General features: G+C 41.4%; 2 protein-coding genes across 2 annotated transcripts in view; one reads left to right on the plus strand and one right to left on the minus strand.

Annotated features, from left to right (window-relative positions):
* The window catches only part of QPCT (glutaminyl-peptide cyclotransferase), a 50,787-nt gene extending 50,163 nt beyond the window's left edge, over window positions 1-624 (minus strand). Inside the window, exon 1 of the mRNA XM_080685200.1 lies at window positions 54-624. The gene's annotated coding sequence lies outside the window, so the exon portion shown is untranslated. The remainder of the gene's footprint in view (window positions 1-53) is intronic.
* Window positions 625-718: 94 nt separating this feature from the next.
* The window catches only part of PRKD3 (protein kinase D3), a 66,039-nt gene continuing 50,373 nt past the window's right edge, over window positions 719-16,384 (plus strand). The window contains exons 1-2 of the mRNA XM_080685197.1: window positions 719-897; window positions 8,420-9,372. Coding sequence (XP_080541323.1) covers window positions 9,085-9,372 — 288 coding nt within the window. The 5' untranslated portion in view covers window positions 719-897; window positions 8,420-9,084. The remainder of the gene's footprint in view (window positions 898-8,419; window positions 9,373-16,384) is intronic.

The following is a 16,384-nucleotide window of genomic DNA, read 5'->3' on the forward strand; positions in this document are numbered from 1 at the left end:
AGTGTGTTTTCCCCCTAGAGGCTCACCGCGACTCCCACCCCCGCTCCACTCACCAGACGTTGCCACCTTGTTTCCCGGCCAGGAGAAGCCTAGGTCCGCGATGCCTGACCGCACTTCCCTTTGGTCGCAGGGGCACGCACTCGGATTTAAAGATGGCCAAGTAGGAAACCCAAAACACATGGAAAGTGGCCACTTCAGTGTATGCTGCTGTCGGCGGGGGCTCTGGGTGCGGAACGCCCGGTGCTCTGCCCAGCCGCCCCTGGAGGCGGGCACCCGGGAGGGAAATGTGGGGAGCTGGGAGAAGAGATCTCAGGGCGGGAACTGCTCTCTGCTCTGCACCCCTGACACGGCCCCCGTTCCAGTCGGCACCTCTTGCCTCCCCGTCACCATCGCCTCCGCCGGAGCGGACCACGAGAGAAAAGACAGCTCGGCAGCCACGCTGGGCATCCCGGGCAGCGCGTAACTGCTTGAAACACTCGGGCGCGCCCCGCTCCCCCGCGCTCCCGGAGGCGCCGCGACTTCGGAGGGGGCGGCACAAGCCCGAAGGACCCAGGGTCCCGCTGCCCCCGCGCGGGGTGCAGACCGCGAGTGCCGCCCACGCGCGGCTACCACCCGCTCGCGCTCGCCGGGAAACTACAGCTCCCGGCAGGCCCCGCGCCGGCCGCGCGCCCCCGCCCCTCGCGCGCCCCCGCCCCGCACGCCCGGGCCCCCCGCCCTCGGGCTTCAGGACGGGACGGGGAGGGGGGAGGAGGGAGGAGGGAGGAGGGAGGAGGCGGGAGGAAGGGGCGTCTGCGGCGGGCGGGATCCTGCGAGGCGCGTGAAGCCTCGCTGGCGCCTCGTCCGAGACCCAAGCGCGGGCGGGCGCGGAGTTTCTCACGGACGGCCGAGCCCTCCTCTGTAAGTAGTCGCCTCAGGAAGCGCGGAACCGACACCGAAAAAGTTAGCGTCGCGGCGGCCGCCGCTTTGTTCTCGGGGCCCGTCGGGCGAGGGCGGCCCCTCCCCCACCCCCCCGCACGCGGCGGCGGCGGCGGCGGCGGGACTGGGACCCCGCGCGGGGCTGGGCGGCGGCCGCGGGCTGGGCGGGAAGTTGGCGGCGCGCGCGGCGGGGGGCGCCGCGGCGATGGGGGCGCCGGCGCGGCCGCCAGATGGGGCCAAGTTCCGGCGGGGGCGCGGAGGCCAACTTGGACTCGCGCTCCGTGGGCGACCACCGCGTCCGGCCCCTCGGTCGCGATCTGGTGGTACTGGCTCCCCAAACTAGCTCCCGACGCCAGAGCGGCGGCAGCCAGGCTCCGGAATTTTGGATGAGCCTTTTTCTTCTCTTTTCATCACTTTGCCTTGTACCCCTCTCCAAGGGGGGAGTACATGGTGTCTGGAGAACGTGAGCCCCCACCCCAGTTTCCTGACTCTGTTTAAGTTTTGCAAGTTGCAGCGTTGCTCCGAGTGGTTCTCACCCCGCGGAGGTTTTTCTTAAGATGAAACACAGAGGAGTGCAACTGTTTCTTTGAGCTATAAAAACAACCCAAACCACTCGGTTGCCTGTTGGATATTTTGTTTGAAGTCATCGCAATCAGAAGCGTAGGTAGGCCCTGCCGACGGCAGGCACCACTAGAAGTCAAGTGACAGGCGTGTGTGAGACCTGCAGACTTTTCCATACACAGATTGATGGCTTGGACGTAACTGTCTCTCAGCCACACCCATCCCCACAGGAAATAAGACTATCAGTGTCATCTTTGATTAGAAAGGATAAGTTACACCCTGCACTACTACTTTGTGCGATCCAGCCTTGATGAGCTCTATCTAGTCGCAAGTGAAACAAAAACTTTTAAATGCCGTAATTTGTACCTCGAAAAATGTTACTACTGTATTACTCATACACGTGCTTAACGCTGACGTTCTTCCTTACATTTTTAGCGACTGGTTTTGCTTCGATCTAACTTACCAACTTCTGCTGCAATGAGGGCTGGAAATATCTATGGATTTGCTGCTAAAGGCATCCATAAAGTCCCCTACCCAGGTCTAGGCCGGTTTTACTTTATAACGGAACCTTTTTCTACTCCCCTCTTAGGATCTGGATTGAGAGCAAGCATGGCAATTCAGGCAAAAAGAAGGGACACGTTTTGATAAAAGTATTTAAAATGTGTCACTGAAGCCTTCATGTTACTGGGTTTTGCTTCAGTAGGTAATATAGATGTGGTAAGTCTGTCTGATCAGATGAGCTTGGAATATTTGGCACGCCAGTTTCCACCCTAGGCTCAATCATTGGTATATAGCATTTAACTTTTTAAGTGATTCAAATTCAGGAATGTTGACTGGTTTATATCCTGAAACTAATTTTTTAGGCATCCCAGGTAGTGAGTCTTTTAAATATGCAGATTTTACTAGCTTTCAGTTTCATCAGGTGACCTCTTTAAAATATAAGTTTGTCTCTTACTGGATTGTTTTTCATGTAAACACTGCTGCACTCAAAAAAAAAAAAAAACACACCTTAATCAAGTTTTGGGGTGTTAAATTTTAAAAATTATATAAGTATTGAAAAAACCACATATTCATTTAAATAAATAGTGGTCATTTAAATGCACTTTCTTGAGGGACTTTATTTTTAAAAGGACATTTAAAGTTGGTGTAAATATTATATTGGAGTTATTGCTCATTTTTTAAAAGAGACTGCTTTTACAGAACTTGAAATATGGGGAAATTATTTGCTAATACAAGTTTTAATTTGGTTTAATAATAGTCATACTTATGATCCACAATTTTCTGTACTGATAATACTTTGAGTCTCTACCATTATGTAATTCAAATTGAATTTGTGTGTGTGCCTCTTTGGAGCAATTGTCTCATTAGTGGGAAAAAAATTTGAGGTAATGTACATGGGAGATGTTTGAATTTTAATTTCAGTATAGAAAAAAGTTTTCTCTACTCACGTGGTTAGTTTATAGTGGCGGGATGTGAGAAATTGTTCATTGGCTATCAGCCAATCCGATTTCTCAGATACGACTGATGTAAGGATTGGTGATGAAGCCCAACATAGATTCATTCAACATTGCCAAACTGGCAGTCTGTAATCTTATTACTGGATAAACATTTCAGTGCCTGATGAGAGGGCAGACCTGGTGAGCTCTCTTTCTATGTTGTCTTTGACAGTGGAAAAACTGAGAGTGAAATACCCCTGCTTCAGATAAGCAGAATTTTAGCAGCAACAATGTAGTCAAATGTGAGCTCTTAAGAGAAAAAGTATATTAATCTAATGTAATAGTTATATTTTTTAAAACACATAAATAGGTTTAAGGATTGCTACAAACTATTCTTTAAAAAAATAAAAACAACCACAAAGTTATTTGAATTTTTTAATAATACAGTATGCAGTTGAAAGCAACATCAGTATTATTAAGCAAAGTCAAGCCTGGATTAAGGCAAAACATGGACATTGACTTCAGGACATTGGTCAGTATTGCTTTAAAAAAGGCCACATGCTTTTTTACATGCTGAAAAAATACATCAACAGGAGAATAAAAGACCCCCCTATTCATCAGCATTCCTGGCACACAAAACTAAATTGAATCAGGAAAACCCATTACTCGTAGAAAGTCATGGTAAATACGCTATTCTGAATAGGAAAAACATTTTACCTTTTCACTTTAGCCTTTACTGAGTACAAAAAGAACACTGGCTAAACTAAATAATGAACTTCCTTTTGAAGTATTTGTTTTGTCTTCCTGGAATCCTATTTGCTTCACTCTGCTTCCCTGACTCCTACTTATCCTTAGATCTCAACTTTAATACCACTTCCTTATAGGCACACCTTGCCTGAGACCCCAGTTGAAATTAGGTCCTCTTAGTATTATACTCTGTCGTATCACTTGTTATAATCTGTAATTACCTTGCTATTTATGTGAATGGCTGTGTAGTGTATATGGCCCACATCATACTGTAACCTTCAAAAAGAGCAGTAGTCATGTCTGCTTTGGTCACTTCAGTGTCATAACGGTCTGGCAAACAATGGGCATTCAGTAAGTATTTGTTGAGTGAAAAAATGCTGCTGTTACAGCTTCTTCTAATTAGATGCATTGTTAAGAGATAATGCAGGAGTAGGTGGGAGGTGAGGAAGAGGGAGAGAAAGGTAGATCAACTTGTAATGTTACCATGAAGTAACCCTCAGTTAAAACCCCCTAAACTCCAGGGCCTTTGTTTTACTTGTCTCTAATAATAGGGTATCTTACCTTTGTATTCCCTTCAACAAAGGTGACAGATTATATGACCTTATTTGAATGGGGTATGTGACAGAAAGCTCCTCAAAAGCAAATTCCAGATGTTTCAAATAAGCGTATTCGAAATGCTTGCCAATTCATAGATGTTAGAAACCAATATACCTAATTGATGTAAAATTTATGTGTACTATTGTCTCAGTTTTATCATTGAAGCATAAAGACAAAATAAATTAGAGCTTTTAGATTTCTCATGTATTTAGTTTTAATATTTTGTACCCTACATCTTGTTGCATCTTACAAAGCAAATCAGTTCCATAAAACAAAACAGAGAGAGGAAAAACAGATGGGATGAGTGGGCAGAAGCTAATATGACAGCTCACTTAATTTCTTCTATTTGTGTTCATGCTGAAAGTTTTAAAAATATTTTTGTTCATAAGTATAACATTTATGTAGTTTATTAATAGTTATCAATAATTCTGATAAATTAGTAGATTGTATTACTAGACAGTTACTTTTATTTGGCTAGTTTTAACAGGTATAATAAAATGAAAATTTAGTGGAAGACATCTATTAAAATTAAATTATTACTGAACATAGCAATATCTTGTATTTTGTAATATTTAACCTGCACATTATTCATAGATATTTTTACTACTTTTTTAATGACAGATCAGCTTTTTTAAATTCACACTGGAGTCAGGTATGTTTAAGGAGCTCATTGCCTCACGACAAAACCTGTTTCATTTTTGTGGTGTTAGAGGTGGGATGAAATAGGAGAAGGAACAAGGATTTTGGAGTCAGGGAAACTTTTGTTTGAATCCCAGTCCCATCACTTATTAGCTGTGTAGTTTTGGACAAGCAATAACTCGAGCTCTAATTCCTTTTCTGTAAAATAGAATTAAATCTCCCAGAGTTGTTGCAAAGGTTTAATAAAGTATCATATCTCAATTGCATTATTTAGCATCAAGTAGGAGCTTAGTTAATTCCTTCATCTAAACACTGTGAAAATTGCTAGAATTTACTGAATACTTAATGTAAGCCAAGTACTGTTGTAGGTACTTACTTAGCTCAGTTTTCACAACAACCTATGAGGTAAGTAAGTAGTGCTGTTTTTTTCATTTTAATTCTACTCTCTGCAGTGATGCTGAATAAAACCTATTATTTTCTTAACACCTTTTCAAATATTTGAAGACCATTATTCTGTTTGGTTTTGTTAAGCATATTTTGTCACATGACATTGTTTTCACCATTATCTTATTTTTAAAAAATCAATACAGCTCTAAAAAATGTGGACTGTAGAAATGAATACACTAGTAAAGTAGGCTGACTGGCAACCAGTATACAGATTGATGCTGATATATTCTCAGTGTCCTGGGGGTTTAAGTTTGCAGTTCTTTTGGTCACCATTATGTTAGCATCTCCTATTAGACTCTTGGGTTTATAACTCCTCTTATGATTAGTTTCTAAGAAGCATTTCTCCATTTCTATACTGCACATTTAAGTTTTTGAAACTAAATGCAAAGCTTTACACACGACCTTGTTACATTTCACTTTAATTTTACTTTATTTTCCCCAGATTGTAGAATCTTAGAGTTTTGGAAGCAGTTCCTGGTTCTCTTTGAGAAATAGTTTTACAAAACTTGGGTCCGAACGCCCTCCCCACCTCTTAATAGCCATGGTGGACGAATTGCTTTATCTGTTTTGTTTCAGTTTTCTCACCTCAGAAATGATGTTTGCCCTGTCAGATTCCAAATATAGGACCAAGGACAGATTTCCAAGGCCCTTCCTAAAGACTTCTCTCATCTAAGTTGACATAGAGCAGCAAGCTTATCCAAGTCACACTCAGGCAACATATATGCAAAAGTCACTTGGAAAACCATCTTGAATACGGTTTTGACCAGAATACACTATTTTTTTTTTTTCTGGTTTTCCCAATTGTGTGATCTTAGGTGAGTACTCTAATCTCTAAGCCTCTGTTTTCTCAACCATAAAATGGATTGTTGAAAGGATTATATGAGGTAATTCATATAAAGTGCTTAGAAACGTGTCTGACAGAGCTCAATAACTGTGAGCGATTATTAGAAATCTAGAAATCATTCTTTTCCAAGATCTAAGTGCAGTTGATTTGACATTATTTGTTCTGTTTGAATTCATGCTGATATCCAGTGATCATTATATTCAAAACCATTCTTAGGTATTCAAAAACCCTTTCATATATAACCTAGTCTCAGATTTGACTAAGGCTTCATATTAAATTTATTTGTCTGTAATTTCTGAAATCTGCTTCCCACTCCTGCCAGCCCACAAGACTTGATGCAACTCGAACCCATCTCCAGGCCATGATTAGTTCTCTCTGAGCTCCTTCTCCAAGATTACAGCAGCTTTGTGATTATACCTGTTCATTGCTTTAGCAATATGGAATGGATTGTATCTGGACCTGAAGATTTACACTCACATTAAGTTGTTTTAGTCTCTATTATTCACCAGGCTCAGGTTTCAGTTCTCAATGTTCTTCTGCAACCGTAGTTGAAAAACTGAGAGAAGATAAACAAAATACAAGTTGAGCAATTCTGCCTTCTCTACGTGCTCTCTCAACCTTAACAACATCCTCTCTGAGCAGTGATTCTCTCAGTTCCTTGTTCTCTTTGAAAAATAGTATGTTTTACCAAACTTGGATCCGAATCCTCTTCCCTCCCCACCCCCCCCCCCACCTCTTAATAGCCATGGTGGGCAAGTTGCTTTATCTGCTTGTGCTTCAGTTTTCTCACCTGCAGAAATTACGTTTGCCCTGTAAAATTCCAAAGAGATATTGTGAGATAAAGTATGTGAAATATTTGTAGGATTTAAGTGCTGTACAATATAAGGTGGGATAATAATCATTTATTTGAATGTAGCTATAAAACCTATTGTTACCTTTAGGTATTCTTTCCCCAAGCCTTCGTGTGTGTGTTCTTTGTTTTTGTTTTTTTGTGTTGTGTGTTTTTTTTGTTGTTTTTTTAGTTTTCCCATTCCTGATACTATATCTGTATGGTTTTGCTGTTCTGTTATGTTCATCCTAATTTCTTTAGCCCCATTAGCTTCTCTCCAGAGAGTCGTTCTGCAGCCACACTGGATGCTTCCCTCTTTTTTATTATTGGAATTGTTTACAGGTATATAAATGGAATTTAGAAAGATCCATCTCTTGTGAGCCATTTCACTTAGCCATTGGTTTGGTGGGGTCATACTTCTTTTTATGTTTTGAACTGTCCTTTTAAAAAAGTGTGATATATATGTAATGGTGCCTAGTTGATCTCTTCTTTACTTTTAGAAGTCTTTTATGATGAGATCACTTTCTGTTGAATTCCCCATCATAAGTATGTTTGTCACATTACTTGTTGGCCATATAACTTGTATAGTATATCTCCACCAGCTTTCTTAGACTTCTGAAAGAAATCTGTCAACAAAGCAACTCAACAATTATATTTTGTCAGAATTAGCCTTTTGTTGTTGTTAATCCATACCCCAGGATATTTTTCCATTGCTTTTTAGAGAGAGTGGAAGGGAGGGGGAGAGACAGAGAGAGAGAAACATTGATGTGAAAGAGATACATGGATTGGTTGCCTCCTACACGTACCCTGACCAGTGCTAGGGATCGAGCTTGCAACCTAGGTTCATTCCTTTAACCAGAATCAAACCTGGGATCCTTCAGTCTGCAGGCCGACGCTCTATCTACTGAGCCAACCCAGCTAGAGCCAGAATTAGGCTCTAATTTAAGAAAGAATACTCTCAATTTGTCTGTCAAGACAATTATATATGTTTTATATGGCTGAGTAGTACATATTTTGTTATTTTATTTCTATGACAATATGACTTTTACTTTTCTTTTTATCCCTTCTGTTCTTCTCTGTTTCCTCTGTCATAACTCAGTTGTATATTTGTGGAATAAAAGTATTTGATTTCAAATTTCAGGTATTTGTGAGGAGTGCTGGATTATTATTTATTTATTTATTTATTTATTTATTTATTTATTTATTTATTTTTGAGCAGGAGGCTTTCCCTGAAGTGAAAAATTGTCTCTGATAACTAAAAAAAAATGGCCACCCATTAGGAGTTATTGGTGAATTATAAACATACAATCAAAAATTCTCATTTGAAAAATTATAGGTATTCTTGCATTTTTAAAATGTCAAATGAGTATAAAATATTAAAAGTCTTTAAAAATTTTCTTCCAGGTTTACTACATCTCAGAAAGAATCAACTTTTCTCGATGGACCCTTTAATCAAATGAAATATACCTGAACTATTTTAAAAAGCTTTGTACTTAATAATGGAAATATTTACCCCCCCTAAAATGGAAATGAGGTCATTTGAGAAGGTGATATAAGGTGTGGACATTTGAGAAAGTATCCCATCAAATCAGTGAACCAAAGGATAAGTACTGAATTAATCAATCTGAAACACCTTTTTATAAACGTGGAGGATTTTATCTAGACAGAAAAACTACTTTTATTCAGTATGAATTATCTGAAATTTAAAGAGAGGGACAAGAGTAAACTTAAAGGAAAATAAATGAAGATGTTTAGAAAGTAAGCAGTCAACTCTTTTTTGATGAGGATAATTCAGTGATGTTAAATCCTTTCCAAATCCCTGGTTGTGGTCCTAAAGCCAAGACTTTTTTGATGGGCCTGATATTAAGGGAAGTAGCGACCTTTTGTGCATTTAACTCACAGTTGTAGAACTTGCAGCCATCAGTATGAGTAGCTTAAAAGAGGAAATAAAGAAGTTTTCAACTAAATCTAAAAGTACAGAGATTTTTTTTCCTGCTGAGATTTTAAAAGCTTCTTCATAACCATTGAAAAAGAATTGACAACTGTTTTAAAAGATTAAAGAAAGGCAGATGTCTGCAAACAATTCCCCTCCATCAGCCCAGAAGTCTGTATTACCTGCAACTCTTCCTGCTGTGCTTCCAACTCCTTCTTCATGTTCAAGTCCGAAGACAGGACTTTCTGCCCGGCTCTCTAATGGAAGCTTCAGTGCACCGTCACTCACCAACTCCAGAGGCTCAGTGCATACCATTTCATTTCTACTGCAAATTGGCCTTACACGGGAGAGTGTTACCATTGAAGCTCAGGAACTATCTTTATCTGCTGTCAAGGATCTTGTGTGCTCCATTGTTTATCAAAAGGTACTGTGCATGCTGTTTATGTCAATAGTTTTTCTAAGTAATATTGTTTCTAATGCTTTTCTGTGAATTATATATGCAACAATGAATTAACACATATGGATGAATTAATTGTTTATCTCCTAATTCTGAGCATTGTTGGAAGAGTTTAAATAGACTATCTATATATATAAAAGTCTAAGTGTCTGACCGGCTGGTAGGTATAACGCGCACTGACCACCAGGGGACAGACACTCAACACAGGAGCTGCCGAGTGACAGCAACTTTGCAGAGTGCCCTCTCACATTCCGGGACCCCTTGGGGGATGTCGGAGAGCCAGTTTCGGCCCGATCCCCACAGGCCAGGCCGAGGGGCCCCACCTGTCAGAGGGACCCCTGCTCCACAGATACCTTCGAGCCGAGGCCTGGGTGTGGCCAGCCGGGGAGGGACCATGGGAGGTTGGCTCCAGGGCATGTCTGGCCCGTTTTGCCCAGTCCCACCCCACCAGCTACCTTATACTTAATTTCCTTTCAATGTGCACAAATCCATGCACCAGGCCACTAGTGAGTCTGTAAAGTCTGAAATTTCAGAGTCTAACAACTGGAGCCTGTATCTCAACTTTAAAATAGTGCTTATTCAGTTGTCCTTTTAAGAGCAGGAAAATCAGCATAAAGTCAAGAGAATTTAAGAAATCTCATTTGATTTCATAGAAAACAATAGGTAGAGAGCACAAGGTATCAAGATGTCTTACACAGCTGCAGCTGAGTCCCAGGTCCATCCCTCCGTCTTCCTAGGTGCCCTCTTTTTTATACTCTTTCTTCCCTTTAGATCCTGATTTCATCTAAACTGCCATTTAATATGAGTAGATCATATTCTTTTTGTCTTTTAAAAACCAAGTACATGAGTTTGAATATGTGACAGAATACACGAAAATTTGAAAGTTGAGGGTGGTTTTGTTTCTCACTCACTGACCCCTGCCCTATATCATGCCATGTTTTAAGGAACCTTAGCTAAGTGCCTTTAATAATTTTGATTTGATGGATGGCTGGTATGTTCTCTCTCTATATAAAAGCCCAACGACCACAATGGCAGAATAACCAGAATGACCGGTGGCTATGACGCGCATTGTGGCAGCCAACCAGCCTGATCCAGACCCCAATCAGCCCCGCCCCCTTTCCCCCTAGGCCTGTCCTGCCCCCCATCAGCCCCCAGTACCCCGATCAGGGGTGGGGCTGGCCAGCCAACCGCCCTCAGCCCCTCCCCCTGGCTGACCACAGCCCCTTTCCCCCACTGGCCCAGCCCAATGGGCCCCCATCGGGGTGGGCCAGCTGGACTCCACCCATGTACGAATTCTACATATCATAAAACTATATGTAGATGGGTAGCATAAATTGGTTAAATTTTATTTTTAATGAACCAAGCATATGTTTCAACTTTTTTTCAAATAAATTAGTATACTTTATGTTTCAAAATCGTATCAGTGAGGTTAATATATGTGGATTCAGGCTTTTCATCTTACTGTTTTTGTTTCAGTTCCTTATGCTGTATATGGTTTGTCATTATCTTCTGATGTAGAAGTAATTAACAGTCCAAAAAATATTACGTGGTTTGTGAAAATGACCTACACCTCCTGTGTTTAACAACAACTTATCTATTTCAGTGTAACCCACTTGTTTTATGGATCAGTAAAACCATCTCCTGTCTTTAGGTATCTTTGCTTTTAGTTTCCCTTTCATTAAATGTTACAGGGCTTGTTCATAAATATTTTTGCAACTAGGTTGTACTTTTTACTTTAAAGGGAAGATTTTAACTTGAATATTTTGGTTTTATTTGAGCTCATAGAAACTCATAACCAATGCGTTGGTAGAGTCTGTATTATTCAGTTTTAAATCTTTGGAAATTTCATTTATTTCTTATATTTATATAGAAGTATACTGATTTTATAAAGGATTATTTTAGAATTAATGTTACTTCATCATTAATATAGATATGAGAAGTAGGTCAGATGGATTAAACTCTTGGGAAACTAGATTAAAAATCATAATCCAAGCCGAAACCGGTTTGGCTCAGTGGATAGAGCGTCGGCCTGCGGACTCAAGGGTCCCAGGTTCGATTCCGGTCAAGGGCATGTACTGTGGTTGCGGGCACATCCCCAGTGGGGAGTGTGCAGGAGGCAGCTGATCGATGTTTCTCTCTCATCGATGTTTCTAGCTCTCTATCCCTCTCCCTTCCTCTCTGTAAAATATCAATAAAATATATTTAAAAAAAAAAATCATAATCCAGGAAAAATTAGATACCAAGGAAATAAACAGGATATAGCTCATAAAAAGATAATTCAGAGTAAACTTTATACATATTAAAATAGAACAATTGGTTATGGTTATAGCCAGCATAATATGAATATTATAGTGAACTGAATTTGAACCAATATTATAGTCATCTGGGGATGTGTTTGGCAAAAAATATATAGCATACATATGACATAAACATTACATTCCTTTTAGACGTGCTAGAATGCTGCTTGTTTAAGTGAAAAAGTTATTGAGCTTAAAACTAGATCCATTATGAATATGGATGGATACCGTTAAACAAGGATTATAAAAATAAATAAATATTAGATTCCTATATTTTCATGTTGGTTTATAAAACAGATTTAACAACAACCAGGATCTCTGCCTTCTAGGAGTTTATAAGCTAAAAGGAGTGTTTTTTATACTGATAAAAGCCAAAGAACTAGTGGGCCTGGCAGTCAGGAGAACCAGGAAAGCAAGCGGATCTGAGCAGCAGGTAGCGCTGGGATTGAGCCAAGCAGAAACTGGCTGATCACATCTCTGCTGGGAGGCTAACACCAGAGAGTCATGTTACAAATGAGCAAATCAGGATTGAGGGAATAGGCCAAAAGCCCTGCCTGTTTATAGTGTTTATTCATGCATGGATTCCCAATGTCAAAATTACATGAACGTTTAAATCTGTACTATTTTTTGTTACAGGTGTGTGTTAAAAAAAAAAAAATAGAATAATCCAAAAAAGAAGTAGCAGTGTTTTAGACGCTGAGACAGACTCAGGTGATGATATTGATTCTGCCATTTTCTTGTTTTGTGAATATAGACCCTTTTCAAGTCACTTGACTTTTGATCCTGATCTGTAGGATCATAATATCTACCTCCATTTAAAAATTATGGTGATTAAATGAAAAGCCCTTGATACAGTATCTGGCACATAATTAGTGCCCCCAAGTAGTAATAGTCATGTTTTTAAAGTCTCTTTAAATCTGGAAACACCATTGGTCCTGTAGTGTTCTTAAAATTTTAGTAAATACCAAAGCGTGTATAGCATTCCTCCAACATGCTGGCATTGCTTTACTCTCGCCTTTTGATTTTAGTGTTTAGCATATGACAAACTATAAAAAATAGAGCTTGTGTTCATTTTATTAGAGAGCTGAGATTGTTTCAGGAATTTTGAAGAAATTAAATGGAATTGTCTATAACAAGTGCTTTGCACAGTACCTAATGCATAATAACTATTCTCAGCCTTGGCCTGTGTGACTCAGTTGGTTGGAGCGTCATCCCTTACACCAAAGGTGGTGGGTTCAAGTCCTGGTCAGGGCATACACCTAAGTTGCAGGTTTGATCCCCGGTCAGGACTGGTGAGGGAGGCAAGTGATCAATGTTTCTCTCTTTCTCTTTCTCTCTCTCTCTCTCTCTCTCTCTCTCTCTCTCTCTCTAAAGTCAATTAAAAGTTAGTGAATGTTAGTTCCCCACCTTCTTGCTCTCATATTGCCAGTGGACTACCACTAAGATGCTACTGCTACTTTGTTAATTTGTTGAATTAACATAGTAATTGTAACTGGGGTGAGAAAGGAAATTGCCAGACAGCAATTCACTTTAAGCTGTAACGGTGTTTACTAAAAATGAAATAATTCTAACTAAAGTCAACTGACTGTTTTTAGCTGATTTTAAAACGTTTTTTAGTTTTGAACATTTACATGGCATTAGACCTGAAGACTTTGCTTATGTATCCTTATTAGCAAGTGGTTTTGGCCTGTTCTTTGAATGCATTGTCTCTGCAGGCACTGGTTGGTTATAATTTTCAGGTCCTGCCAAAGTAGAGCAAAAACCCCAGCTGTATCTTTTGTTTTCTGGAAACCAGTTGTCATTACGGGTTGTTTTTCTGTCTAATTTTTTTCTACTATAGCTGGGTTGTAGAGGCTAGGCGACATCCTACTCTTCACCCTAGTCCTTTTTGTCTTGGCAAATAGTGTTAGGCAACCATAACTAATCTGGAGGCTCAAACTGGAAGAAGTGTGGTGTTTTTTAAAAAATTCTGCTGGATATTCAGGTTAAGACCTTGGCTAGGATAAAAAGTTCCAGATAGTTTGAATTAAAGGTAATCAGAACTAATAAAAACAAGGAAGAAGGAAAATGAAAAAAGATTGTTCTGGTTTGTGTCAAAGAAAAATAGCAAATGTTAAATGAAGCGCTCCTCTGGTATGTCATACCCAGAAAATTCTGGGTTGGAGATAAATGATGAAAGTACAGAATAAATTCAGTTATGTTGAGTAATTTTCTCCTTGTCTCATCTAGACTCTAGGCAGGGGTCCTCAAACTTTTTAAACAGGGGGCCAGTTCACTGTCCCTCAGACCGTTGGAGGGCCGGACTATAGTTTAAAAAAAAAACTATGAACAAATTCCTATGCGCACTGCGGGCCCGGGACGAGTCGGCTGCTAAGCAGGACAGGCAGTGGCACCCGGTGGGCCGGATAAATGTCCTCAGCAGGCCACATGTGGCCCGCGGGCCGTAGTTTGAAGACCCCTGCTCTAGGGCCTTCTATCAGTATTTAGAAACAGAATCATTTAAATTATTCTTTAATTAATACTTTCCTAAAAATGATGTTAAATTATTTGTCCCTGGTAAATATAGTAGTGTTAAATTAGTTAACTTTGCTCAGTAGTCAACAACCTTTTCAGTAAGTGCCTGTGAAATACTAAGTTCTAGGTGTTAGGGGTTCAGTAAGGAACATGGAAAAAGAATGCCCTTGCCCTTATGTAGCTTATTACTATGATCTAGTTATTAGAAAGATGTCCTGTGAAGATTTATTTGACATCAAATTTAAAAATGATTTCAGTATTCAACTTCTAAAATTGAATGTAAAGAAATCTGTGGTGCTGAGAATGTTCTATATTTTGATCTAGGTGGTGGTAATGGGTTTGTGTGTGTATATGTGTGTGCATGTGTGTATAGTAGTCTATCTTCTAAGATTAGTGCACTTACTCATTATACTTCAGTTAGAATTTTAAAAAAAACAAACTAAAATGTACACTAAAACTCTTCAAAGTTTCCCATTGTACTTAGAATAAAGCCCATGCTCTTTTTTTAAAAGGTGTATAGTGGTAAGTTATTTGTTCAGATAAATGTTAAATTTTGAAGCTCCTTTGTTAACATGTAAAAATTGTATTTGACCACATAGAATTAAAAACTTGAAAACTTCCTGCTTCATTAACATTTTTCTGACAGAAGTTTAATGGCATGAACTTTAAACTGTTCACATAAACAATTCTCAACATATAATGTTGCTTGGCCGAAACCGGTTTGGCTCAGTGGATAGAGCGTCGGCCTGCGGACTGAAGGGTCCCAGGTTCGATTCCGGTCAAGGGCATGTACCTTGGTTGCGGGCACATCTCCAGTAGGGGGTGTGCAGGAGGCAGCTGATGGATGTTTCTCTCTCATCGATGTTTCTAACTCTCTATCCCTCTCCCTTCCTCTCTGTAAAAAATCAATAAAATATATTTAAAAAAAAAAACATATAATGTTGCTTGGATAAATTTTATTTCCAAGTATTGGAACCTTTTACTCATCCTATCTAATAAAAGAGTAATATGCAAATTAACCATCACTCCGCTATACCCACAAGCCACGCCCACCAGCCAATCAGGAGTGAATATGCAAATCCAACCAAGATGGCTACGGCCACAGAGAGCAGGAGGGAGGCATGGGTTTCCCCGGCAATGGAGGAAGCCAAGCTTTCCGCCTGCCCTTGCCGGCCTAGGCCTCCACTCAAGGCTACAAAGTTTCAATGATAGAAGATACATAAAACCAAACAGAAATGGCAGCAGCCACGGAGCTGGAAAGAGCAGGAGGCTAGGGTTGCCCGCGGCGATGGAGGAAGCCAAGCTTCTGCAGTCCTGGCCAGCCCAGGCCTCCACTTAAGGCTACAAAGTTTCAATTGTAGAAGATAAATAAACCTCAGATACCAGGGCATTCGCTTGGGTCGCCAGGGGGCGTGGCTGGCCTGCAAACCACCACAGGCCCCTCGCCCAGGCCTCCCCACTCCCCAAGGGAACCCCCAGCCTGATCCAGGACACCCTTCAGGGCAAACCAGCTGGCTCCCACCCGTGCACCAGGCCTCTATCCTATCTAATAAAAGAGTAATATGCAGATTGACCATCACTCCAACACACAAGATGGCTGCCCCCATGTGGTCAAAGATCCTGCCCCCATGTGGACACAAGATGGCCGCCATAAGATGGCCAGCAGGGCAGGGCAGTTGGGAGGGACCTGGTCTCCAAGGGAGGGCAGTTGTGGGCAATCACGCCAGCAGGGGAGGGCAGTTAGGGGTGACCAAGCCGGCAGAGGAGGGAAGTTGGGGGCGACCAGGCCTGCAGGGAAAGGCAGTTGGGAGGGACCCAGGCCTGCAGGGGAGCGCATTTGGGGGGACCCAGGCCTGCAGGGGAGGGCAGTTAGGGGTGACCAGGCCTGCAGGGGAGGGCAGTTAGGGGCAAACAGGCTGGCAGGGGAGCAGTTAGGCATCAATCAGGTTGGCAGGGGAGTGGTTAGGGGGTGATCAGGCTGGCAGGCAGAAGCGGTTAGGGGCAATCAGGAAGAAGGGAGGCAGGTGAGCAGTTGGGAGCCAGCAGTCCTGGATTGTGAGAGGGAAGTCTGACTGCCCGTTTAGGCCTGATCCCGGTGGGCAGTCGGACATCCCTCGAGGGGTCCCAGATTGGAGAGGGTGCAGGCTGGGCTGAGGGACACCCCCCCC

The sequence above is a fragment of the Plecotus auritus genome (genome assembly GCF_963455305.1).
Source record: "Plecotus auritus genome assembly, chromosome: 8".
NCBI classification, from domain to species: domain Eukaryota; kingdom Metazoa; phylum Chordata; class Mammalia; order Chiroptera; family Vespertilionidae; genus Plecotus; species Plecotus auritus.